The sequence below is a fragment of the Ochotona curzoniae genome, unplaced genomic scaffold, assembly GCF_017591425.1.
Source record: "Ochotona curzoniae isolate NIBS_2020 unplaced genomic scaffold, NIBS_Ocur_1.0 contig_1274, whole genome shotgun sequence".
Taxonomy (NCBI): domain Eukaryota; kingdom Metazoa; phylum Chordata; class Mammalia; order Lagomorpha; family Ochotonidae; genus Ochotona; species Ochotona curzoniae.
The window spans coordinates 3,322,766-3,346,867 of record NW_024465023.1 but is presented as its reverse complement, the minus strand read 5'-3'; the positions used below and the strand labels follow the sequence as shown (position 1 = coordinate 3,346,867).

Here is a 24,102-nt window from a genome sequence, read left to right as displayed (position 1 = left end):
TCAATTCATAAAATCCTTTTAGTAAACTATGCCAAAACAGATCTAACCAGGGGTCTATGTGCGCGTATGACATAACGGGAGTGGGATTTGTTTCTGTCTTGCATCATTCTAAAGAGGGTCAATGCTATGAAAAGACCAAACCCAAGCCCAGTCTTAGGCTAAGTCACCACTAGTTGCTTCATATACTTCCTTTAATTCCAGTTTCTTGCTTGTTCCAAATAGGACGGAATAAGAATATGAAACTGAGTGGGCGACCGTATCGGCACATTGGTGTCCTGGGAACGTCTAAATTATATGTGATTAGGAACCAGATCTTCACTTTCACACCCCAGGTGAGAAGAGCAAGCCAGTAGCAAATCAGTAAGCATCCTTGTTAGGTTCTCTTTGCTGTCTGGTAAGTTTGTGTTACTTTGAGTTAGGGCAGCCTTCTGCATGTTCAGCCCAAGATAGCATGAACAATGACACCCAGCAAGACTGCTCATCAGCAGGTGCCCAGGAAAGGCTGGTCTAATCGAAGTGAGTTGTACCACTACTTCCAGTCGTGAATATTAGTAACACTCACATTGGTTTACACGTTGTCTATGGCCATGTCACTTGACTCACAGCCCTTGTACCCTAATCTTGATAGTCCTCAACCCTTGTGTAGGCTTGTCATTGGCTCCTGTGCAACAGAGCTGATCTGACCTTCAGGCACCTGCCTCCTGAGAACTCTGATTATGTCATTTGCTTCAGAGCTTTTATTTCCAAAGAAAACTAGTCCCAGGGAAAGTATGTTAAACAGTTTGCATCCATTTGCTGTGGGGCTTGAGGTCAGTAGCCCCAAGCTGCACTAGCTCATCCTATCCACCTAAGTTTTGCAAGTTATTTCCCGCTGTAGTAAACTTCAGAGCAGAGTTGAACATGCACGAGGTCCAGTGGCTAAGAGAACAGTTTGATTTTCTTCAGCATCAGACCAAATTGCCTTTCATTGCCACTTACCAGGCCATCAGGCATGTAAATAGAGCCACCATATCTTGCTGGCTCTCTGCACCTGTACTTGGGCAACATCTGGACCATGCCACCAGCGAAAGAGCAGGAATTAAAGAGTTGCTGGTTTGCTTTCAGAGACAACAGTGCTGGGCAAGAAGCTGCAAATAGATGTAGGTCCAAATGGCCCCAGAGCAGGCCACTGATCTGAGCTTGAGAGGTGCAGCCCTTACGGGGGTGGTCAAAGTCAGCTCTGAGCATATTCCCTGGCAACGGAACACAAGTTAGTTGTGTCCTGCACGACATGGCTGCAGATGTTCCAAAATCAGCAAAAGGCAACCTTTAACCTGGTCTCCTCTGACTTTCAGTTCACCGACCAGCATCACTTCTACCTGGCCCTGGACAATGAGATGATGGTAGAGATGCTGAGGATCGAGCTGGCTTACCTGTGCACCTGCTGGCGGATGACAGGCCGACCCACGCTTACCTTCCCCATCACTCACACCATGCTCAGTAACTCTTTAAATTTGGTCTGCCTCGTCCCGCCAGTGGTGGTTGGGCCCTTTCCCCAGTGTTTAGGGGGCTCCCATGGACAGAGCTAAAATACTGAGAGGGGTTCTTAGCAATTTGGCTTTTTACCTCAGGAATCTTCTATGCCAGAAATATTTCAGTGAGGTTGTATTGATGAGATCACTTCCTGTTAACTAATTCCTTGCTTTTATTGCCCTTAGCAAATGATGGCTCAGACATTCACCCTGCAGTTCTCTCTACAATTCGAAAACTTGAGGATGGATATTTCGGAGGAGCTAGGTAATTTGTGACTTTGTGACAGAAGTTAAAGCAGTCCTGGTCTTTTAAGAATGCTGCTGCCCTCCTTCCATTTTTTCTATCAGTTGCTGAGCCTGGTAACATGGAGTTCAAGTGTGTAAAGGTTGGCATTTTAGCTGACCTGGCCTCCCAGGTGAAACCTGAATCCCTCCTGATGCCATTGAGGCAATTCAAGCACCCACTGGCACCTAGTTAAGCATTTGCAGGCACAGAGGTGAGCCTGGCACCCTCTGTGGGTGACAGCTTCTTGGAATGCTTGCAGGGAATGCTGTGTCTTTGTTAGAAGACCTGAGATCCCACGGGTGCACAGTCAATGCTCAGTGCATTAAGTGTGCTGTCACCTAAAGAAAACTCACGGGACATGGCACATTCCTTGGTGGCCCTCAGAGCAGAGTGCCTGAATGGAGTTGTCGTGCTGTAGGGATTCCCATTGGTACCTGATGGAATGCCACTTCCTAGTGGGTATTTGGGAGTTGAGGTTCTTCCCTCTTACATCCTTCCACCTGAGGGACCTTGCTACCACAGAAGTCAACTGCCACATTGTAAAAATTGTGATGAAACATGAGTTATAACATTGCCATTGTACCCATCTGAGTGTACAGTTTGGCAACGTTAAATCCATCTGCTTTACTGTGTGGCACATCTGCAGAACTCTGACATCTTGCCAAATGAAGACATTGCCCTGTTAAACAATTTCCCTTCTCTCCAGGGCTGCCAACCACTGTCCATTCTGCCTCTGATCTTGATGGCTCCTGATAGCTTCTATAAGTGGAGTCATACAGTCCTGGTCTTTTTATAACTGGCTCATTTCACCTGGCATCATGTCTTCAAGGTTCAGTGTCTTAAGATGGAAGTGGCCATGGCTGTGTTGTAGTCCTGAAGGGGCCCCTCTGCCTAGCTTCTCCCCACCACTTAGGTGGCAGTGAGACTGTCCCCCATGTTTTGTTGTCTACATTCCCAGGGCCAGTGCCACAGTGGCAGTCAACAGCCACTTTGATAGTTTACCTCCAGTTTGGTCAAGTTGTCACTTAGTATATGTCTTCATATCCAAAAGACAATGCCAGAGGCCAAGAGTTAGCCATTTTGCAAGTTAATCTTGTGGCAAAAGGTTCTTGTGTGTGTTGAATGGAGTACTCGCTGTGTGTTCCTTGTGTTGTCTTGTTTGGTTTTCACGTAACTGAGTGAATGGACCATATCCCCCATTTGATAGGAGCAGTGAAGCAGGTCTCCATAAATCCAGAACTTGGCCTCTGACCCCATGCCACACTGATGCGAGCTGTGGCCAAAGTCACAGAAGCTTGGAGGAACAGGAATGCCCAAAGCTCCCTGGGCCGTGTTTCCTACTCAGTCCTCCCAGGATAAAGTTTTAATCCCATTTTAGATTTTCCTCTAGGGTCTGAGGATTTTTCAAAAGCTACCTTCTCCTGCACCTCACCATGGTTGGCTTAAAAGAACTGCCTTTCCACTATGAAGTCTCCTTCAGCCTAGTAAAACTGACCCCTTTCACCCTCTGAGGAAAAAAACTTTCCTTCCCCTGTTTGTCCTCTCCAGCACTCCACCTCCTCTTCCCCAACCCTGCAGACACCCCTGAGAACTGCCCTGGGGCTCCAGGGGGAGGGGATGAACAGTCTCCCTCCAGCCATCTTTCTGTGGCTGGCCAGCCAGAAGCTCCAGTGCCTAGGCTCCTTCGGCTGTTTAAGCCAAGACTGTTGTGTGCAGCTCTGAGGATCCCTTGTTCCTGCCCTCTGATCTAACTTGTTGAGAATGTTTCTGTAGGGTGGAAACACCCTCACACTGCCAGCAGGAGGAGGTGGATCTGCGGGAATTGGAGGCTGCTGCCTATCAGGCCCATGGGCTGCCAGACCCAGGCCCCAGGTGTCAGTGGAACTTTGCCCAGCCTGATGTAACAGGGCTACTAAGGGTGTGTGCTCCAATCTGGGAGTAGGCCCGCCCATAAAATTCCTTCTAGAGAACTTTGGCTTTGAGATGAACCTTTTGTATCATAGCTCCCCTATGCCTGTGTGACCACATGTAGCAGGAGGGACTCAATGGCTCGAAGCTCATGGGATCATTGCTTCTTGTAGAAATAGTTTGCACAATAGCTTCTGTAAAACTGTTGCTTGGTTTGGTGAAATAGATTTGTATGTATGTTGAGTTTGGGAATAAGAAAGCATTGCTCACTTGTCACTTCCTATTTGCTATTTAATTGTTGTTTGGCTTTCCTGGCTGACTACTCCTCTGGAGCAATCTGCAGAGTAAGTTATTGATTGGTGTGGCACAAGTGCCATCTAATCATTGAGGAGTCTCCTAATCCTTTGGAGTGGAAGTTGGTCGGGCTCCACTGGTGTCCCTAACTGTTGATGTAGTAAGCACCCATGAAGAGAGAGCAGCGGCAGAATGCAAACAAGCCTTTATCAAACAAAGGGACGTTGGCTCCTGGGCCTTTCCTCCATGCCACGCAGGGACAAGGAGTGGATAGGACTATGGGCAAGAGGAAAGAGTGTGGTGGGCCACGAGAACCAAGGTTTTATCCCCCTTTTGATGTACAGTATTGGCATGGGCTCAGTCAGGGCCCAAATAAGGCAAGGAGTTGTCCAGTATTGGTCAGTGTGCACCTTGGCTGCCTTGGGGCATACCCCGTTCCAGAGTGAGGTCAGAGTGATGTGTCTGCCCAGGAGCCAGCTGCACCCACCTTCCCATGCCCATGGCAACCATCACTAACGCTGTATCTTCTTGGCAGAGTCCAGTTAGGGAACCTTGCGGAATTTCTCACCACATCGTTCTACACGTACCTGACTTTCCTGGATCCAGACTGTGATGCGAAGCTGTTTGATGGTGCCAGCGAAGGGAGCGTCAGTCCCAATAGCGAGTCAGAGTTGGGAGGATATTTAGAAGACACTGATAATCAAGGTATGGCTCAAAATGCTTGAAAATGCTTGGAAGGCAGACAGATCTTCCATCTTCTGGACCACTCCCCAAATGCCTACACAAGCCAGGGCTGGACCAGGCTAAAGCCAGAAGTCAAGAATTCCATCTGGTCCTCTGCATGGGTTGAGGGACCCAAACAGTTGAGCCATCTTTGCTGCCTTCCCAGGCACTCGGGTTGGGAGCCTTTTTTTTCTGCCAAGGGCCATTTGGATGATTGTAACATCATTCATGGGCCATACAAAATGATCAACTTAAAAATTAGCCTGTGCCAGGCCGCCTCTAGCTCGAGAGGAGAGCAACAACATCTCAGAACTATGGAAACCACCTGGGCGGAACCCTCAGAGCACACTCCACATTGGGGACCCTGAGAGATGGCATCGGTGAGGCAGCCGGAAGGCTGGGTGCAGCTTCTCCCCTTACCTCTCCCTTCGCCCTAGATACAGGAGAAAAAGAAAATCTGGAAACATCCTCACCAACTTTCCCTTAATCCTTGACCCATCCCCCCTCCTCAAATATGTAAACATCATCAAAAATAACAAATTTTAAAAAACCCAAACCTACAAAGCACACAAACATGAAAATGCATAATGAAACCACTAACCAATTCAATAAAAAAAATTAGCCTGTGGGACTTATATGATGCACAGGCTGGATGTTGCCCATTCCTGTCAAGAAGCTGGATTGGAAGAGTGGCAGGGACCCAAACCAGCACCCCAATATAGGATATCAGCATTGCAAGTGTTATTTTTTCTCCACCCACTCCCTGCCTTTTTTTAAAGGTTTATTGCAAAGGTAGAGTGGCAGAGAGGAGAAAAGCATCCACTGGTTCACTCCCCAGATGGTCTCATCAGGCAGGGCTGGACCACACTGAAACCAGGAGCCAGGACCTTCGTCCAGGTCTCCTATATGTGGCAGGGATCCAAGCAGGTGGGTCACCTTCCACTGCCTTCCCAAGCACATTAGAAGGAAGTTAGTTTAAGAAGTGGAGAAGCTGGGACTCAAACCTAGGCATCTGTGTGAAATACCTGTTCTCAGAAGCAATGGCTTAACCCAGTGCATAAATTCAGCCTCTTCCCCACCCCAAAAGAGGCATCTTAATCCACTGTTTTACAACACCCTTCTTTCAGGATGTTTTTGAGTGGTTTGTTGAATGTAAACTTTGGCATTGTAAGCAAACTGTCAAAAACTCAAGGGCAGAAAATGATTGGTAAATAAGCTGGAACCAAAAATAACTTTATGAAAATTGTATGTGTCTAAATGAACAAAACATCAGTGTAAAAACCTATGCTTGGGGGCCCGGCACAGTGGCACAGTGGTTAAAGTCCTCGCCTTGCACGCCCAGGATCCCATATGGGCACTGGTTCTAATCCCGGCAGCCCCTCTTCTCATCCAGCTCCCTGCCTGTGGCCCGGGAAAGCAGTCAAGGACGGCCCAAAGCTTTGGGACCCTGCACCCACGTGGGAGACCCGGAAGAGGCTCCTGGCTTCGGATTGGCATAGCATCGACCGTTGCGCTCACTTGGGGAGTGAATCATCGGACAGAAGATCTTCCTCTCTGTCTCTCCTCTCTGTATATCCACCTTTCCAATAAAAAAATCTTTTTTTAAAAAAAAAAAAAAACCTATGCTTGGGGTGGGATTGTCGGTCAGAGGGTTAAGCTCACATTCCATTTTGGAGTGCTTAGGATCGCGACCCAACTTGGCTTCAGATTCAGCTTCCTACCATTGCACACTGCGAGGCACTCAAAGTACTGAGTCACCAACACCCATGTGAGAGATGTGGTAGAGCTCCCAGTTCCTGGCTTTGGCCTGGCCTTAGTATGCATTTAGGGAGTGAACAAATGAATGGAAGATCGACGTGCTGCATTTCAAATAAGGTTTAAAAAAAAACCCTAAACTCAAAAGCATGGCCTTAGAAATGGAAACTTGTTTTTTAAACTCAGGAACAAGGAGTTTCAGAAAGAAGAACTTTTCACAAAATATATTCTGTAGACAGAATTATGCTGCTCAGATTTTCAAAGCAACAGAATGATCTAGGTTTGATTAGAAATGTTATATACCAAAGATTACAGGCAAATTCTGAACAAGCTATTGAGTTGAAGGAACCCGTTTCCTTTGTTGGCTTGCTTTTAGCTCGTAGATGGGTCAGTAGATAGTACTGCTCACTTAGGACAAGACAGACAGCAGCTGCCATCCTTCAGATGGTGTTAGCACTCAGTTCAGCCCTGAAGTCACAAACACTCTTTTGACCTGTTATTTTCTTTTCCTGGAATAAGGATTTCCCAAACAGTGAATTTATACCCATCTGCATTATCTCAAAATCTTTCTACTTTCCAGGAGTATGCAGGGCACAAATTTATCGCCAGATGTGGTCTTTGACTAAGTTGATGCAGTCCTGCCTTGAAAGGCAATCATCAGTAAGTATTTGGATGTTTCTCCAATTTGTTCTCAGTGGCTCTTTATTTTATCCAATTGCAGAAAACCAAGATGAACTTGACAAGTATATCAACCACCTTCTGCAAAGCACTTACTCCCAGTGCCACCTGCCACCTCTGAGCAAGAAGATGGAGAACCACAATATTTTCAGTGCCATCCACTCCACTCGGGACATACTTTCCATGATGGCAAAAGCAAAGGGTTTGGAAATTCCATGTATGTTATTAAACATATTCATGCTATTCACATAACCTCTTTCAGAATGACGCAGGGGCTGATTTAAAAGTCAAATTGAAAGGCTACAAAATGCCTTTCTCCATCCTTCTGCGTAGAAGCGACCACTTTCACCCTCCTTAGCTGCTCCTCCTGACACTATCTTCATGTTTCTCAGTATGTGTATACACTTGTCTTTGGGTGCCTCCATTTGGTTTGATCTCTACTTACTTGGTGTTGTGTGGGTCAGGGTATAGCCATCTTGAGTCTTTACTCATGTCACTGTCCTTATCTAGAGAATTGTAGCACAGTTTAACTGAAACCATATTCACTCTTTATATTATTGTGTGTATGCAAGCAAATAATATTACCAACAGAGCATTATAACATGTTGTATTACTATTCTTATTTTTGTTTTCTAAAAGTAATAGTGCCCTTTCTTCTCATTTGCTTGCTTTCTTTCCACAATTCCCACAGCCTCATAATATGGATTTCCCTCAGGTCAGTCACATCAGTGACTCCCTCGATTATTTTGCGCACAGCCCTCAGCTTGGGGTTGAAGCCATGACATAGTAGACTAGCCTGCAGCACCGGCGGCCCCACTTCCCATCCAGCCCCCTGCTTGTGGCCTGGGAAAGCAGTGGAGGACGGCCCAGGGCCTTGGGACCCTGCACCCATGTGGGAGACCTAGGGGAGGCTCCGGGCTCCTGGCTTCAGATGCAACCGTTGCAGCCATTTGGGGAGTGAGCCAGCAGACAGAAGATCTCTTTCCTTCTGTCTTTTAAGGATAGATAGATAGCCAGCCTTGGCTTATCTGAAGTTCACTACCTCTTCAGCCTCAATTGCCCTCCTGTGTGGGTTGCAGTTTTCATCCTGGGATCTTTGCCATCATTCTGGAGGGTTCCCTGAGTGATCCTCTGGGTTGGCATTTTTGTTTATCTCAACTATTCTGCTCCTTACTGATTCACTTTTCTTTTGGTGAAGAGGACCCAATGGTTTTCTGAGAAATGGTGCATGGTGAGTATAGTTGTTGAAACTTTGCAAGTCTGAAAGGATCTACAAATACCCTCCAGCCATGAATCTTGGCTTGACATACAGTTCGACAATAGAAATAGAGTTTTGGAAGCACCATTTCATGATCTTCATTCCAGGGTGCTGACAAGAAATCTAAACCCATTCCAAGTTCCAATCCTTCAAATATAAATCCATTTCTTGGGAAGTTGTTAGGGTCATCTCTGCTTCCAGGTCCAGGCACTGCAGTCAGGGTTGGGTGCTGAGTGCACGGTGCTTCGTTTCCTTCCCCACATTCTCTTTCTAGTACTGCCAGGATGCTAAGGTTGGCTTCCTGGAGAAGTTTTTAATCATTTCTCTATTTCTTTGTTTTGAGGGCCATTGTCTCAGCTGTTACCCCCAGCCCCCATGCACAGGGGACTTTTGTGCTGCCGTTTTATATCCTCACTCCCCACACTGCATCTGTTTCTCTCTTTACACGCACTCTATTATTCTAAGAGCACTGATGGCAGGGCTTCTGTTTCCATTCATTCACATTCTCCCCTTTGGGCTTTCTGACACATGAAAGCCCTCCAATGCCTCGTGCTCTTTGGTTATCTGCTCACATGCAACCATGTGGGTGAAGCTCATATTTTTGCTTTACATTTTTTAAAGTTTTATTTGAAAGGCAGAACTACAGAGAGGCCAGGAATGGGAAGAAAGATTTTTCATCCACTGGTTCATTCCCCAAATACCCACAGCAGCCAGGGCTAGGGCTGGTAGAGAATGGGAGCAAAAGCCCATGCCGAGCTGCCCCGCTGGTGGCAGGCACTACTCGAGTGCCATCTGCGTCCGTGCATGTCAGCAGAAGGCTGTGCGGGTTGTAGCAGCAGGATCGAGTCCCAGGCATTCTGCTATGGGATGTAAGTAATCAAAGCTGCCGCATAACCTGCTACACCATGAAGCCCACCCCTAGGGGGCACTTAGTGACCGGATTATATGCACAGAGGCTGATCACACTGCCCAGGGAGGTTCTATCATCTCCTACTCCATCTCCTAGTTAGAGGGCAACAGTCCAGCTACCTGGAGCTGCAGTTATTTTGTCTTCCCTAGGAAATGTATTCAGGCCTCCAGTTCTGCTGGTCAACACCCACACCCCACCCTAGTGGCATCCTACCTTTTTACTACCCCTTCCTTCCAAGGGATTGCCAAGTCTGCCAGAGTGAATGAGGTGGCCACCGCGCCGTGTGCCCCTCAGGAGGGTAGCTACGGAGTGTGCCGCTGCTCACACGGCTCCCCTCCTGCAGTCTAGATTTTGCTCACCCAGTTCTGGACTGCCGGTGCAGCACATTCTTGAGACTCCCCAGAACTGACAACGATCTCACTGGTTCTTGGCTTCCCCCACTGCAGGCTGGGGACCTGGTAGATGATCTGCCTGTGGCCAAAACTTGGTGTTGTTTTCTCCTAATTCTTGAGGATCTGTCTCTATGAAAAAAATTATATATTTCCTGTAGTGTTGGTAAAGATTTGAAAAAGGGAATAAAACTTAGTTTGTGTGTTGTATACACAAACTAACCTGGAGGTCTAGAAATGCCTTTTACATATGCGTCAGCTTGACCTTGAAAACTTCCTGATCTCCTAAGGTGATGTCATACGGCTTGGAACATGGAGATGGCTTAGTGAATAAATGTTGGTTTAATGGGACTTCCAAAGGCAGTTGGAGCAGAAGCCCTAACAACTGGCAATGTCAGTGTCAGCCAGCAAGCCTGAACACCTGCACTGTGGGAGTCCCTGTGACCTTGGGCCAACAGCCTACACCCCTCTTGGGTCCCAGTTTCCTTATCTGAAAGAAAGGGAGCAGGCCCAGCCACTTCCATGGCACCCTTCAGTCTGAAAGTGCTGTCTATTTCTCCTTGAATTCTTGAAGGCAAAGCTTGAAATCAGCTCCTCATTGCAAGTCCCTTGTCCTTTCCTTATTCCCAGCGTCTATGTGATAACTCCTTGTTAAAGTGAATTAAATGATGTGCTCATTCTTTCACCTGGCTTGTGGGGACAAGGTGGCTACTGGGTAAGAAAGTGTCTTCCTCTGCCTCCTCAGAAGAGTGCTTTTGTTTTTCAGTTGCTCCCATGGCTTTGACAACTAAAGCGCTCAGTACCCACCGCAAGTCACTGAATCTTGTTGACTCTCCTCAGCCACTCCTTAAAAAGGTAAGTATTTGGAATATCAATTTTGAAAAGTATAATACTGTATGATGTTGGATTAGTCCCAAGAACTCTTCAATGGTTGTACTCTAAACAAAGTCTGTTCCTCGATAGGAGACCTTTAGTCTTCATGGGAACTCTGGGTTTGGACATAAACCCAGCTGGTTCTCTGGAAGCTGAGTTGCATCTGTCTGGTCACTGGATTGGATATAAACCTTTGCATTTTTGCTTGTAGGCTAATGTTCTCTGCCTACTCCTCAGAATCATGGTAGCACAGGCGGGGCTGGGAAGGCTCAGCCTGCAGGCCAAGTCAGGCGGGTGGAATCATTTGGTCTGGGCCTGCCTAGGCAACTGCAGGCAAGATTCAAAATCCAGGAAGTCTATAGCAGGCTACTCAGCTGATAGTTTTGTATGGTCCATAAATAATGTTATCAATATCCAAATGGTTCCCCAGCCCTAGAGAAAATAAATCAGTTCACTGTCTGGCCCCGTCCACGGCCGAGGGAGGTGTGCTTGTGGTCCACAGCATGGAGCTCTTTGTTGATAAAAACCAGTAATGGAGTCCTCAGGAGGATGAAATCTCCAGGTAGCTGTTTCCTATTGTTTCTCAGATTTATTGTCTTACCCAGAAGCCTCCCATCTGAGTAGAAAGATCCGGAAAGATCTGAATAGAAAAATCAAGTTAACCTAACTTGATTTTAAGCTAAGATAGCTTTGATGTTTGTTTTGCTCTCATAAATACCTAAGTATAACCTACAGAAAGACATGAAATTCAGGAAGCAGTGAACTAGCACTGAGCTAACATACACACGTGGATACAAGCCTCGTATCCTTGCCTTTGCTTACTGATGCTGCCCTCTCAGCATGAGAAGGCCAGGGCAGACCAGCCCAAACTCTCCAGATGTTGGGGATGCTTTGGTATGGCGTAACCCTGGGTGAGACTCCGAGGCGCCGAGAATACCCAGGGACTTTCAAAATGCACAGTGTTCCAGTCCCTTTGTCTCCCACCCTCTGGCCCCTCTTTCCACCTTTCTCCTCCTGTCCAAAGCTAGCTGCCATGTGATTTTTAACCCAGTAATTTTGCTTATTTTTTTTGACTTTGCATAAATGAATCCCACACAAACAGTAGCCTCTTGAACACTGACCAACACAGCAAGCGATTCATTAAATCAAAACCAGCCTATAAATAAAGGTATGAAAGAGCCACCAAGAAACTGAACCACAGCACAGTACATCATCAGAAGCCCAGGGTGGCATTTTGCTTTGGATTCTTTTTGAAAGTCCCTTCTCTTGCTCATCCCCTTTTCCTGTTTTTGGATCTTTGTGTGCCCAGGAGCCTGAAGGTGACTTCCAGTGGCTCGGAGATGACCAAAGTGGCATGGACTGCGAGAAGCTGCTTGAGCAGTTGAAGGATTGCTCCAGTCTACAGGACCAAGCAGATATCCTGTACATTCTTTATGTCATCAAGTAAGAGCCTCAGTCCCTCTGGGCTGCTGTAACAAGATCCCCACGCCCCGGGTAGCCTTTCCACGTCTGGAACTCTTGTTCTACACACTGGCAAGTCCAAGGATCAAGGCCAACTTGGCATCTCCCGTGGGCTCATTTTCTCATTCACAGTGCCTCGTGGGGTGTCCTCATATGGTGGGCGGGATGAGCTCAGCCTGCGGGGCTTCCTGTAAGAGGGCACGAATGCTGCTCATGAAGGCTCTTTCTGTGATCTGACTGGCCTCCTGGAGGCCCTGGCTCCTAAAACTCGAGTGAGGCGCTCAGCCCAGGGGCTGCGGCAGGCAGTCGTCCTCGGCGGAGCACCAGCTGCCTGTCACTACACCGAGCTTCCCTAGGTCCCCGGAGCTCTTAGTCTTCCTGGCATTCTTGCAAGACAGGGTTAGGATTATAGTCACCCAGCAGGCCAGTATGCTGCCACGAACAAGACCTGCATCCCTTCCCCTGCTGTGGCAGTGTGCCAGGACAGCAGTGTCCTGGCGTTAGGCCTCTGTTCAGGAGACCTACAGCTGGGATGCTTAGATAGGACTCAACTCTCCCTGTGCAGCTCCGGTGAGATCCATCCCCCTCTTCCCTGCCCGTATTCCTGGGTGCTTTCTACCTCTTTGCAGGGGTCCCAGCTGGGACACAGCCCTCTCTGGACAGCACGGGATCACCGTCCACAGCCTGCTCAGCGAGCTCTATGGGAAAGCTGGCTTGAACCAGGAGTGGGGGCTCATCCGCTACATCTCAGGCCTGCTCAGGAAGAAAGTGGAGGTCCTGGCCGAGGTAGAGTGGCAGAGTCTGCTGGGCTGACTGGCCCTCCCTAGTCCCCGGCACTCCATCCCCATTCCGCCACTGGTCACAGAAGTGCGAGGCCAGCACCTTGGATTTGTAAGGGAAGCAATTAGCCGGTGTGGGGCTGGAGCCAGGCCTGCCTGGCTGACCTCCCACTGCTTCAGGAAGGCAAGCAGAGGGAGGGACTCTTCAGTTGATTATTTGAGCTCTTTCCCAGCTATGAGAAAGATGCTTCTCCAGAAATCAGGCGAGGGCACTTGGTGGCCTGGCATCCTCTTAAGTGGAGCTCTCGCCTTGTGCACATCTGCAGCACAGTGATCATTAACATTCATAACCATGATGCCCTGCAAAATCCAGTGGTGCTCTTAAGACAGGAGAGCTCAGTGCAACGGTAAGGTGAGGGCATGCGCTGGTACGAGCCACAGGCAAATTGGTTACTTAGGAATAAAGTGAGCTCCTTAACTCGCCATCGCTCAGTGAGCACGCCCTCTGCCCGCCTTGCTGCAAGGTTCACTGCGGCGGCTCCAGCGGGCGGGCTCTGCAGAGCTGCTGTGCCATGCTGCAGATGCAAAGACTGAGCAGCTGGCCATTGCCTGGGTCACAAAGTCTGAGGCCTGGGTATGAATTTACAAGTAAAGGGCAAACATGGGCCATGGAGTTTATAAAGATATGTTTATGATCATATTGGCCATGAGCCTTCCCTGTTAGCTTTGCAAATTTTTCTCCTGTCCTTGCAAAACACACAGGCCTGTGCAGACCTGCTCTCCCACCAGAAGCAGCTCACGGTGGGCCTGCCTCCAGAGCCCCGGGAGAAGACCATCTCTGCGTAGGTGCCCTGCCTGAGGGTGGGGCAGGTGCAGGTTGGGGAGCCCTGGGACCTCTGCAGCTTCTCTCACAGCTCAGGAGAAGGGGCCTTGGCAAGCTACTGGCCTACTGGCCTACAGGCTCGTCTGATACACAGATCAGGACTCTCCCATGGAGGCCTGGAGGCCTGGAGGCTGGGCTCTAAGGCCCATGACCTCTGCCTCTCCCCTCACCTCCCTAAGTCCCCGGTGAACCCCACCTCTCCCCCCTCCCTAAGCCCCCAGCCCGGTGACCCACGCCTCTCCCCGCACCCCCCTAGGCCCCTGCCCCCGGAGGAGCTCACGCAGCTCATCTATGAGGCCAGTGGGGAGGACATCAGCATCGCGGTGCTCACCCAGGTCCGGCCTGTGTGAGAGGACCAGGGCGGGGCGGGGCGGGGCGGAGTGGGGCGGGGCCTTCCCCAGAACGGGCGGGGCCTCAGCTCCACAGCTTCCCTGTGTGTCCCACCAGGAGATCATGGTCTACCTGGCCATGTACGTCAGGGCCCAGCCCAGCCTCTTTGTGGAGATGCTCCGACTGCGGATCGGACTCATCATCCAGGTCATGGCCACCGAACTGGCCAGGAGCCTCAACTGCTCAGGTGAGGAAGCAGCTGCTAGGCCCTGCCCAGGCTGGCTCCCACCGCAGCCATGCCCACATCTTCCGGAGCTGGCCTCTCAGCCCTACTGGCAAGCTTGGCCCTCCCTGTCAGCCTGTGCACCACAGAGTGAAGTTCACAGGAGATGGCCCCTCAGAGGGTTCCCAGGAGCACTCAAGAGCCAACTTTGTACCCTGCTCCTGCCATGCCAGTTCGCTGGTGCTGGCTGTCCTTGCTGGGAGATGGCATGTCCCGTGCTCACTCTGCAGCACATAGACCAAACCTGGAACAGATAGAGATTAGCATGAGCCCTGTACAAGGATGACATGCAAATTTGTGAAGTGTTCCATAATTTTCTCTTCAGTGACACATAGGTTACACAACAGCATGGTTTTCTTCAGGAAGGTCTTTGATTTTCATTTCTTCAGTGACACATTAGTCATTCAGAGCATGTTATTGAACTTCATGCCGTAAATTTTCTACTCTTCCTGTTGATTTTGTTTTTATGGCTTTTCATTTAAGGAGATGTACAGTAACTGTAATAAAGACTGTCACATATCCAGATGTGAAGATACAATGCAGTGTGCATCTCTACTTCCAACTCAGTGAAACTTAAATACATCTTGTAGGATTATACATATATATGTAAATAAATAAATATGTATTTAAGTTGTAGGATGCTGGACTCTGCCATTGTCAATGCCAACAATGTCAGGATACACTTAAATAGCAGAAGGATGGATTGATGACTGTTTATGAAAGACTATACTATTGTAATAATACAGAGGGAATCTGTGAGGAGGAAAAGACTTGGAGAGGGGGAGGGGAAATCCCAGAGCCTATGAACTGTATCAGAAAATAAAATTTTTAAAAGAGACCTTCCCTGGTGAAAATGCAGCCAGTTTAAATATAACAACCATTGCAAGATGCGATGCATCAGGCATGAGTGGGATGGGTGATCAGGGAGTGAAGAGATGGGCCTTAGGGTCCCCCGGGATCAGCGCATGCCACCCTGCGGCAAAGGTGAGGGAATCCCGAGCAAGCTGCATCCTCCCCCCCGCCCCCCCCGCCCCGCTCCCCGCCGCCCGTTGCTCCCAGCCCAGCAGCTGGCTGGGGAGCTCACACGATGTCTGTCTGTAGGGGAAGAAGCTTCTGAAAGTTTGATGAACCTCAGCCCTTTCGACATGAAGAACCTGCTGCATCACATCCTTAGCGGCAAAGAGTTTGGTGTTGAGCGCAGCAGTGAGTACCTGCACGGCCCCCGCAGGGGCTGCGTCCCTCGCGGCAGGCAGTGTGTGAGCAAGGTGCCCAGAGGGCTTGGCATGCTAGCAGATTGCCGAGTGAGCATTTTCTTCCACATGGCAGAGTGGCCCCTGCAGACCCTGCCCTCTGTGTCACTTGAGTATCAAGCACCAGCACTTGTCTGCAGAGTGGAGGGGGAGGTGAAGGTAAGGGACAGGTGTGTGTGAGAGTGTTGGGCCTTGGGAGTCACGTAAAGTGTCAAGATGTAAGTGCTATGCGTCCAAGTCACCTTTGTGACCTGCCCTGGCCTTTATGGGTCTCAAAGCATCAAGCCAAGTTCTCATCTGCCCAGCCTGGCTTGCTCAGCCCCAGAGCCCCTGGTTCACAGTGAGCTCTCAAACAGACCCACCCAAGCCCTGGTAGGGTTCTTGTTCATGAATGCTCTCTAATTATAATTAAAGCAATTATACGAGCAGGAGAAGTGATAAAGGCCCAATGATGTGCAGGCGCACGGGTGGATTCGCCTCGGCAAGCCAAGGCCTCCACTGGGGCTGCCATGCCTTTCGGCTAATAAGAGGGACATTGGGCACATCGTGTTTTCTCGAGTGTGTGCCAGGCGCAAACACGACCCATGCTGTGCGGTCACATGTGCCCAGTGCCTGGCTCAGGGAGCCGTGCCGAGACTATCTTCCAAAAGTAATTCCCAGTGCTCTCTGGTGCACGCTCCTTTAAACGGAAATGTGTGAGATAAATATTGCATGCGCTCAACTCATCATCATGTCATGCGTGGCCTGGCACAGATAATTGTGGCAGTTTGGGAGGAGATGTTAACACTGCAGCTGCCCAGGGAAACCAGCCTAGCCAAGCAAGGGCGTTGGAAAGCCCCAAGTGTGTCTAATGACGGAGGAGGACAGAAGACATGCCATCTTTCAAATATATCATCTCTTAATTGTCCTTTGTGATTGTTCACTTTGTATAAGTCAGGATGCTCAAAAAGATGCAGAATGCTAATGAAACCCAGAGATGCGCCAGAGAACTATCCCATGAGCACCCAGCACCGCAGTATCGCCACGCCATCTCAAACCTCAGCCCCTGGGCCTGGACAGCCTCTCCACCAAATTTTACAACTGGTGCCCAAGTTTCAGGCCCCTCAGTGGGCACTCAGCAGTCTTGTCATTCCCTAGGGTCACATGGGCCTTGGGGACCAAAGCCAGCTGGGCTGGTGTGGGGTGCTTAGCTATGAGAAACCCTCTCAGAAATACAGATTGAGTTTGTTATCTACAACCCATCCCCACTTGAGACCTAATGCCACGCAATGCCACCAGAAGACATGTATGATATGAAATGCAAGATTTAGGTCATAGAACCCCCAGCTTTACATATCTTATATGTGTATAGCTCATGTGTATAGATCTGTGATAAGTCTGTTTTGGAAGTTAAAAACATACACAGATTTAAAAACGGGGTGGGGGGCCCAATATCTAAAGTCCTTGCCTTGCATGTACTGGGATCTCATATTGGTGCAGGTTTGTATCCCAGCTGCCCCACTTCCCATCCAGCTCCCTGCTTGTCGCCTGGGAAAGCAGTCAAGGACGGCCCAAAGCTTTGGGACCCTGCACCCGTGTGGGAGAGCTGGAAGAAGCTCCTGGCTTTGGATCAGCTCAGCTCCAGCTATTGCTGCCACTTAGGGAGTGAGCCAGTTGAAAGAGGATCTTTCTGTTTTTCCTTCTCTATGTAAAATCTGCCCTTCCAATAAGAATAAATCTAAAAAAAAACAAAAAAACAACAATAAACAAAAACAAACCTGGTGGGATAAACTAAAATATCAGCAGGTGTTAAGTCCTGGTTTCCTTGGGTAGATGGTCTCAGCTTTCTACAAGGAGGATGTGTTCTTTGATAAATATTAAACAGATCAACTCCCATCGTAGAGGGCTCGCTAGCTGTGTGCTGCTGCAGTGACATTGCATCTTCATAGGTGCTGTCAAGAGCCACGCGGTGGGCCTGTGAGCCCTCCCCGGCCAGAAGCGACACTGGCCCACTGGCGTTCCTGACCAGTGGGTTATGGATCCAGACCTTGAATCACTTTTCCTGCCTCAGGACGAATGCCCCATATGTGCTTCTCCTTCCTTGCAGTGCGCCCCATCCACTCCTCCACATCCAGCCCTGCCATCTCCATTCACGAGGTGGGACATACTGGGGTCACCAAAACCGAGAGGAGCGGCATTACCAGGCTGAGGAGTGAGATGAAACAGGTGAGAACCCCTTGGCAGCCATGGCTGCAGCAGCGACAGGAGGGAGAGACGGGTCCCCTGCCTGGGCTCACCTCAGGAAGTGGCAGGAACCCAGGCCCCGAGACCTGCAGGGACTGTCCCTTCTGCCCTCTGCACAAGGCCCTGTGCCCGGGCAGACATCCCGGAGCCACGTGTGCACCCACACCTGCTCAACTTGGATCTTAAAGTCATGTTACATGAATGTTCTAGAATACCCCCCACACGCACTTTGTCTGGATTTGCCTCTCTGCCGCTTAAACAGTCACACAAAAGAAACCTTCAAATTGTGTTTTTCCAATGTGAACGCTAGGGGGACCTGGAAATAAGTTGGAATGCCCATGCTGGCTAGGTCTTCTACCGGTGGCAGGCCTTTCTGCTTCATTCTTTTAAGCTGCCCCCACAGCACCATAATTGCACCATAATTGAGCATCTCTGATGCTAATGTGCCAGGTACTGTGCTAGAACCTGACCACGAACCACAGTTGGAATGTCTCTTTCCAGCCATGAACATGGCCTAGAATGGGCAATGCACTCAGCTTTCCTCCTAATGTGCTGGCCTGACCCATCAGCTCCAGTCATGGTGCACTAATGGGCCACCCCCTGCCGCGTGCCCAACACTGTCCTGGATTGTTAGAGGATGCCAGAAACAGTAGAATGTTCTGGACTCAGAGCTGGGTTTTATTCATTTCCTGTCTTTTTCCACTTTCAGATGACTAGGCGATTTAGCGCTGATGACCAGGTGAAACATTTCTGCCTTGTTTTGCCCTTTATTGTGTGTGCTTCGTGCTCTCTGGGTCGGATGTGGAAAGCAAGGTCATGCACATGCAGAATGGGAATGAATGTTCAGAGGAAGGTTCTGCCCATCAGACGGGCCGGGGGCTGGGGACCAGCAGCCCAGGGTGGTGGGGAGGGCTGCATGGGCTGTGCCAGGCAGCCCCTGAGGCAGGCGGAGAGCAGGGTCCAACAGGAGAAATGGTCTTGTCCCAGGTCTTAAATCCATCAAGCCAACGCTTGAGCTTTGTAGGATACTTTGTACAAGAGATGTTGCAGGCACTGCCCCAGTGGGTGTGTTTTAACAAGGGGTGCTACCTAGGCAAGTCCCTCGGGGAAGCTTGTCGAGCCGGCCTACAAACAGCCCTGGCATACCTTGCTCTGCTTTGGTGACATAATTCCTCATCCTTCCCCCAGAAACCTGGAGTCACGTGGCTAATGAGCTAGTGTCCCATGACAACTTGTAGTATAGGTTTCCCAAGTCGTCGCAGGGCACAGCAGCCTGGGCTTGCTCAACTGCACTATGCTCTCTTCAAGCTAAGAATCCCACTGTCTAAACATCATCCTGTGTCGGCCACTCGGTAGCTGCTCCCTCTGGTTCCGCACATCCCAAAACCTGGCTATGGGTGAACTTAAGTGGCTCCCTCTGCCTCCATTTCAGGCTGTACTCTGCATACCATGGCAACAAAATGGTCTCCTTCTTTGATAGGTTTGCATTCAACCAGCCAGTATAAGTTCCCCCAGGCAGTACAAGTTCCACATTTGTCTGTTTACGCCAAGAGAATAGATTGTTCTTTACTGAAAACATGCTAGGCGCCTCAGCAGTCTCATTTTTACTTGATTGTGCAGAACTGCTGTGGCCATAGACCACCACCGTCGGGCAGATTAAGTGTACATTCTAGATTTTTGGATGAGGTATAGGTATTTGGCTAAGGATCATCAGCCTGATGTTCCTTCTAGAATGCCTGTTAGGTGCCAAGGGTTAGGAGCAGCTGTGGGTATTTTGGTTGTCTCTGTAGATTTTCACGGCCCCATGTTAGGATATCAGCATTCTGTGACCAGCTCTCCAAAGCAGTGCCTTAACTTCAAGAGACACCCTGCCAGCACAGTGGGAGTCTTGTAACACTGGCTGCTTGAGGAAAGCCAGTTCAGGCAGCAGCTGCCAGAGGGTGGCCCTGGGCCCTGGAGGGGCCTTAAAGTGTGGCGAGAACCCCTGGTGTGCCCTCCTTCTGAGGGGCGCATGTTTGGCCGTGGCTGTTCGCCCTCTACTCGGACCCCCTGGGTCACTGTATGTGACCGAGTCGCTTTTCTCTTGTTCTGTAAGCCAGAGCATGTCCAGCGCTGTGCAGTCCTCCACATTTGGGATGTTGCCCTGGGCTCTTCCCTCAGCCCTGTGGCCCCCTGCCTTCTCCCCTAACCAGGGAGATCAGGGCAGGGTTTTCCACCGATGCTAATAGCCTGCTCCAATGAGGAGGCTCTAGAAAGATGAGCTGGACATTCAGAAGCATTGTCCTACATCCTGAGCGCTAAGTCCCAGGCTGCTGCTCACCACAGGGGAGCCCTGTGTGTCCAGGGGGCAGCCCGGGCATGTTGGCCTCCCGTATGCATGTGCTCACAGGAGAGATCGGCTGCATCACTGATGAGCGTGGCTGTAATTACTTTTATTGGCATCTAACTGATGCTTTATTGAAATGCTAGTAATGAGCTGGATGGAATACAGCCTACCTGCCTTTTCCAAGTAAGAGCTATTCCAGTCCAAACGGGTGCAAGGAGGCAACCCCACCTCTTGCCCTGTTAGCATACTCAGCATGTCTGATTCGCTTTTAAACCTGTTAGTGGGTATTTGCTTCTAGAAACCAAAGTGCCAGAGAGCTCAGAACAAATATATGTGGCAGCATGAAGGGCATCCATCTAGGGCACAACAATGGGCTGTCAATGCCATGGCAGGGAGGGGACTTGGGGCACATACCAGGGGAGCCTGCCCCACTTCTCAGCCTGCTCCCCAGACCCCCTCCACCAGGCACCTCTCTCCAAACCAGGAGCCCAAAGACAGGTGAGGATAGGGACCACACAGGCTCCGCTGGGTCCAGCTGGGGTTGACACAGCAGCAGTTTGGCCCCAGAGTGACCCCCCTCCCCAGCATGAGCCCTGCCACCAACGTCCAGGCTCCTTTGGATGGTATAGCACCTGCCATGGTGGACAGGAGCCTGCAGGAAGCTAAGGAGCCACGTGGGCCTGAAATGAAGCCAGGGATGAGAAGAGACTTTATTGGCAGGAGGGGGGATCCCTGCTCCCCCAACCCCAGCCACTAGGTTCCGATGGTTCTGCCTGGGCCACCCAGCTGTCCTTCCCAACAGACAGCTGTCCTCTGGCGGGCTGCTGAGTGGCCCCAGCCAGCCCTGGCAGCTACTGCAGGCTGCATGCCGTCTGTTTTCCAGCGGTCCAGCACCCCATCCTCGCCCACGGGCACATCCTCCTCTGACTCGGGAGGCCATCACATCAGCTGGGGGGAGCGGCAGGGCCAGTGGCTGCGCCGGAGACGTCTGGACGGAGCCATCAACAGAGTCCCCGTGGGCTTCTACCAGAGAGTGTGGAAGATCCTTCAGAAGGTACACACCCTCTGGCAGCTCAGTAGCTCTCAGCTTGGCCCCGCGGACATTTGGGGCTGGTAACTGTCCTGTACCCCGATTGTTCTTGGGAGGTAGATCAGCCTGGCTGAGCCCCGCAGGCCCGGCCACACTCCCCTCAGCCAGCCTCCCGCTGCACCTGTGGCTATCAGCCGGGGTTCCCATCAGTCTGGGAGCTCTTCCCATCTCACCAGAGCTTGTCCCCAGACACCAGCATGAGGTGGTGTAACCACGGGCTGCACACGTGCCCCTGGACCCAGGAGAACCTGCACACCTATCACCAGAGCAGAGTGTGGGAAAGGCAGCCCATCTCCCTCCTCCCTCAGCCCCAGAACATCTGTGCCTCGCCTCAGGTACGGAGGGCAGGGTGCTGGGCCTCCCCTAGAAGCTGCACAGCCCACATGGGGTGAAGGCAGAGCAGCTGCCACCAGCCACCACCAGCCAGGCCACTGGGAATTCAACAGGAACAGACTGTTCCTCGAAGAAATCCCTGTGCTTCCTGGGCCATCACACATTGCATCCACACTGGCTGGGCACCAGGATGCTTTTGTTATGAAAAAGCAGCGTTTTGTATTGAGCCGGCACTCCAGATCGATATGCGTGGTGGTGCTAGTGCAGGTGCAGGTCTGTGTGTGCACCAGTCTTTTGTGATTGGTGCTTATTATAGAAACCGTAAAAATAGATGCCTGCAAAGGCAGTGAGGCATCTCTCCGCCAGCAGGAGCCATGAAAGTCTGCCTTCATTATGGCATTAAAGGGGGCCTGGCAGCCGCCAGGCCTGGTTGCCAAACGAGAGGCAGTGCTTCTGGAAAGCATCAGAGGCAGCTCCCTGGGGCACTGTACCTGCGCAGTCCCAAGGCTGCCTGCTGCTTCCCTCCAATTGTTCCATGGAAAACACAGCCTGCAGGCAGTGCAAATGAGCACTCTAAAAATACCTGACAGTCGGTGCAGTCCAGAGCAGGAGGGAGGGCCGGGTGTGTGTGCAAGCAGGAGCTGTGTGTGCGTGTGCACACTTGTGAGCACCTTCTGGAAGCTGACTGAGCTGTGTTCTGCCTCCAGTGCCACGGTCTCTCCATCGACGGTTACGTCCTCCCGTCCTCAACAACTCGAGAGGTAAGATGGGAAACACCCAAAGCCCCACCCCTGAGCCGCAGGCTGACCCCGGGCATTGGTCCTGGACGGCCTCCGGGCTGCTTCTCCTGAGCCCCACAGCCACTGCTCGCTCGCAGCCTGCTAGCCACCTGACCCTCAGATTTTTCTCCCATGGTTCCTAGTTTCAGCTTTTCTGGCTTCTTCCCCTGAGAAGCGGCACTTGTAGACTCAGAGTTTTAAGTTTACTAAACACCCGGAACTGCCCTCCTACAAGAAAGGAGCCATACTCACTAGACCCACCTTCCCTGCCTTAAAGCTGTCTGCATTCTTTAACAAGTTGCTTAAGTTTGACCTGGTCAAGACCCCATGCTTTGTACCACAAGAACAGTAAGAAATGCTTCCTGTTTATTGAAGTCACAGTCTCGTAGCATGGATCAGCATGCAAGGGCAAAGCCAGCTAACAGCCAGGGGGAGAGTGTGCCCTGCCTCCTGCCCGCAGATTAGGAACTTGGCCAAGAAAGGGAGCAGTGTTTGCCCTGAGCCTGGATCCCACAGTGCTGCTCAGCATGGGTTACAGGACTGAAGCTGTCCCGTCTCACTGCTGGCTGCTGACCCATCCCTTTGGCAGATGACCCCACACGAGATCAAGTTTGCTGTCCATGTGGAGTCAGTGCTGAACCGCGTTCCCCAGCCTGAGTACCGGCAACTGCTGGTGGAAGCCATCATGGTGCTGACACTGCTCTCGGACACGGAGATGGAGAGCATTGGGGGCATCATCCACGTGGACCAGATCGTGCAGATGGCCAATCAGCTGTTCCTACAGGAGCAGGTGGGTGCACCCAGCCACCCCCACTTACCACATGGCCAAGGCACATGCGTGGCCAGACAGACTGGCTGCCATTTCTGTTGAGGCTGGAATTCTGTGTCCAATGGAAAGGAATATAGCTGAACAAAGAAAATGTCATCACAGATGGTGAAAAAATGTCAGCCATTTGGCTAGAAAATGGCATAGCAGCCACTTGGGAAGCATGGGAAGCATTCAAGCACCATCCCTTGCTATACATGTGGTTGGCACTGGGGGCACCACTTGCCCTGGACACAAAACTTGGGAGTCAGGGGAAGCTGTCACAGGTAGCGCTTGAGTTACAGAGTCAGGTCTGTGAGTGCACCAAGCTGGGAGCTGGCCACCTTCTGTCCTGGGGGATTTGCAGCCATCCTAGTGGCCCAGGCCAGGCAGCCTCTGCCTGCTTGCTGTGCCACCTCCTACAGGCAGAACCACTGGGGGGCGAGGACAGCCTCTGCTCACCCCCCCACGCACACATACCCTACCTTTTCTGCTACAGATGACCATGGGAGCCACAGACACTCTGGAAAAAGACCAAGGCACGGGGATCTACCACCTCTTCTACGACAGTGCCCCGAGCGGGGCTTACGGCACCATGACCTACTTAACCAAGGCTGTGGCTTCTCACCTGCAGGAGCTGCTGCCCAGCTCAGGCTGCCAAATGCAGTAGGCCCTCACTTGCAGGCACCACCACCCTCAGCATCTGTCACTCGTCCCCCACGACCCCCTGCACCAGCAGCCCCCTCAAACATTCGCTGGAGGCCATGGCAACCCTCTCTCTACCTAAAACCAATGAGAGCCGAGGAATCCTGAGCTCCCCCCTCCCCCGCAGCCCCTACTTCCTGCTCCCAGTAAGCACCCTGGGATCATTTCATGGCAACATTTGTCATAGCATCTGGGCTCCTGGACTCCGAGGAGGACTTGGCAATTGACTGTAACTGAGAGCTACAGAAATAGGCTCTGTGAGCTAGTGAC

General features: G+C 50.8%; 1 protein-coding gene and 1 non-coding gene across 5 annotated transcripts in view; both read left to right on the top strand.

Moving 5' to 3' along the window:
- The window catches only part of PHKA2 (phosphorylase kinase regulatory subunit alpha 2), a 68,495-nt gene extending 44,630 nt beyond the window's left edge, over nucleotides 1–23,865 (top strand). Inside the window, exons 15-32 of one of the 4 annotated variants that reach the window (XM_040997704.1) lie at nucleotides 223–332; nucleotides 1,335–1,479; nucleotides 1,698–1,776; nucleotides 4,535–4,704; nucleotides 7,199–7,372; nucleotides 10,479–10,567; nucleotides 11,895–12,028; nucleotides 12,676–12,832; nucleotides 13,588–13,667; nucleotides 13,965–14,043; nucleotides 14,156–14,285; nucleotides 15,423–15,524; nucleotides 17,658–17,776; nucleotides 18,504–18,533; nucleotides 20,950–21,174; nucleotides 22,251–22,304; nucleotides 22,912–23,112; nucleotides 23,627–23,865. In XM_040997704.1, coding sequence (XP_040853638.1) covers nucleotides 223–332; nucleotides 1,335–1,479; nucleotides 1,698–1,776; nucleotides 4,535–4,704; nucleotides 7,199–7,372; nucleotides 10,479–10,567; nucleotides 11,895–12,028; nucleotides 12,676–12,832; nucleotides 13,588–13,667; nucleotides 13,965–14,043; nucleotides 14,156–14,285; nucleotides 15,423–15,524; nucleotides 17,658–17,776; nucleotides 18,504–18,533; nucleotides 20,950–21,174; nucleotides 22,251–22,304; nucleotides 22,912–23,112; nucleotides 23,627–23,797 — 2,249 coding nt within the window. In that variant the 3' untranslated portion in view covers nucleotides 23,798–23,865. Of the gene's footprint in view, nucleotides 1–222; nucleotides 333–1,334; nucleotides 1,480–1,697; nucleotides 1,777–4,534; nucleotides 4,705–7,198; nucleotides 7,373–10,478; nucleotides 10,568–11,894; nucleotides 12,029–12,675; nucleotides 12,833–13,587; nucleotides 13,668–13,964; nucleotides 14,044–14,155; nucleotides 14,286–15,422; nucleotides 15,525–17,657; nucleotides 17,777–18,503; nucleotides 18,547–20,949; nucleotides 21,175–22,250; nucleotides 22,305–22,911; nucleotides 23,113–23,626 lie in introns of all 4 variants that reach the window. The other 3 variants (XM_040997699.1, XM_040997691.1, XM_040997681.1) reach the window with 3 other exon arrangements.
- Nucleotides 14,537–14,638, top strand: LOC121171852. Its single transcript, XR_005886169.1, has one exon. It is a non-coding gene; the product is annotated as a U6 spliceosomal RNA (small nuclear RNA).
- Nucleotides 23,866–24,102: the final 237 nt, after the last annotated feature.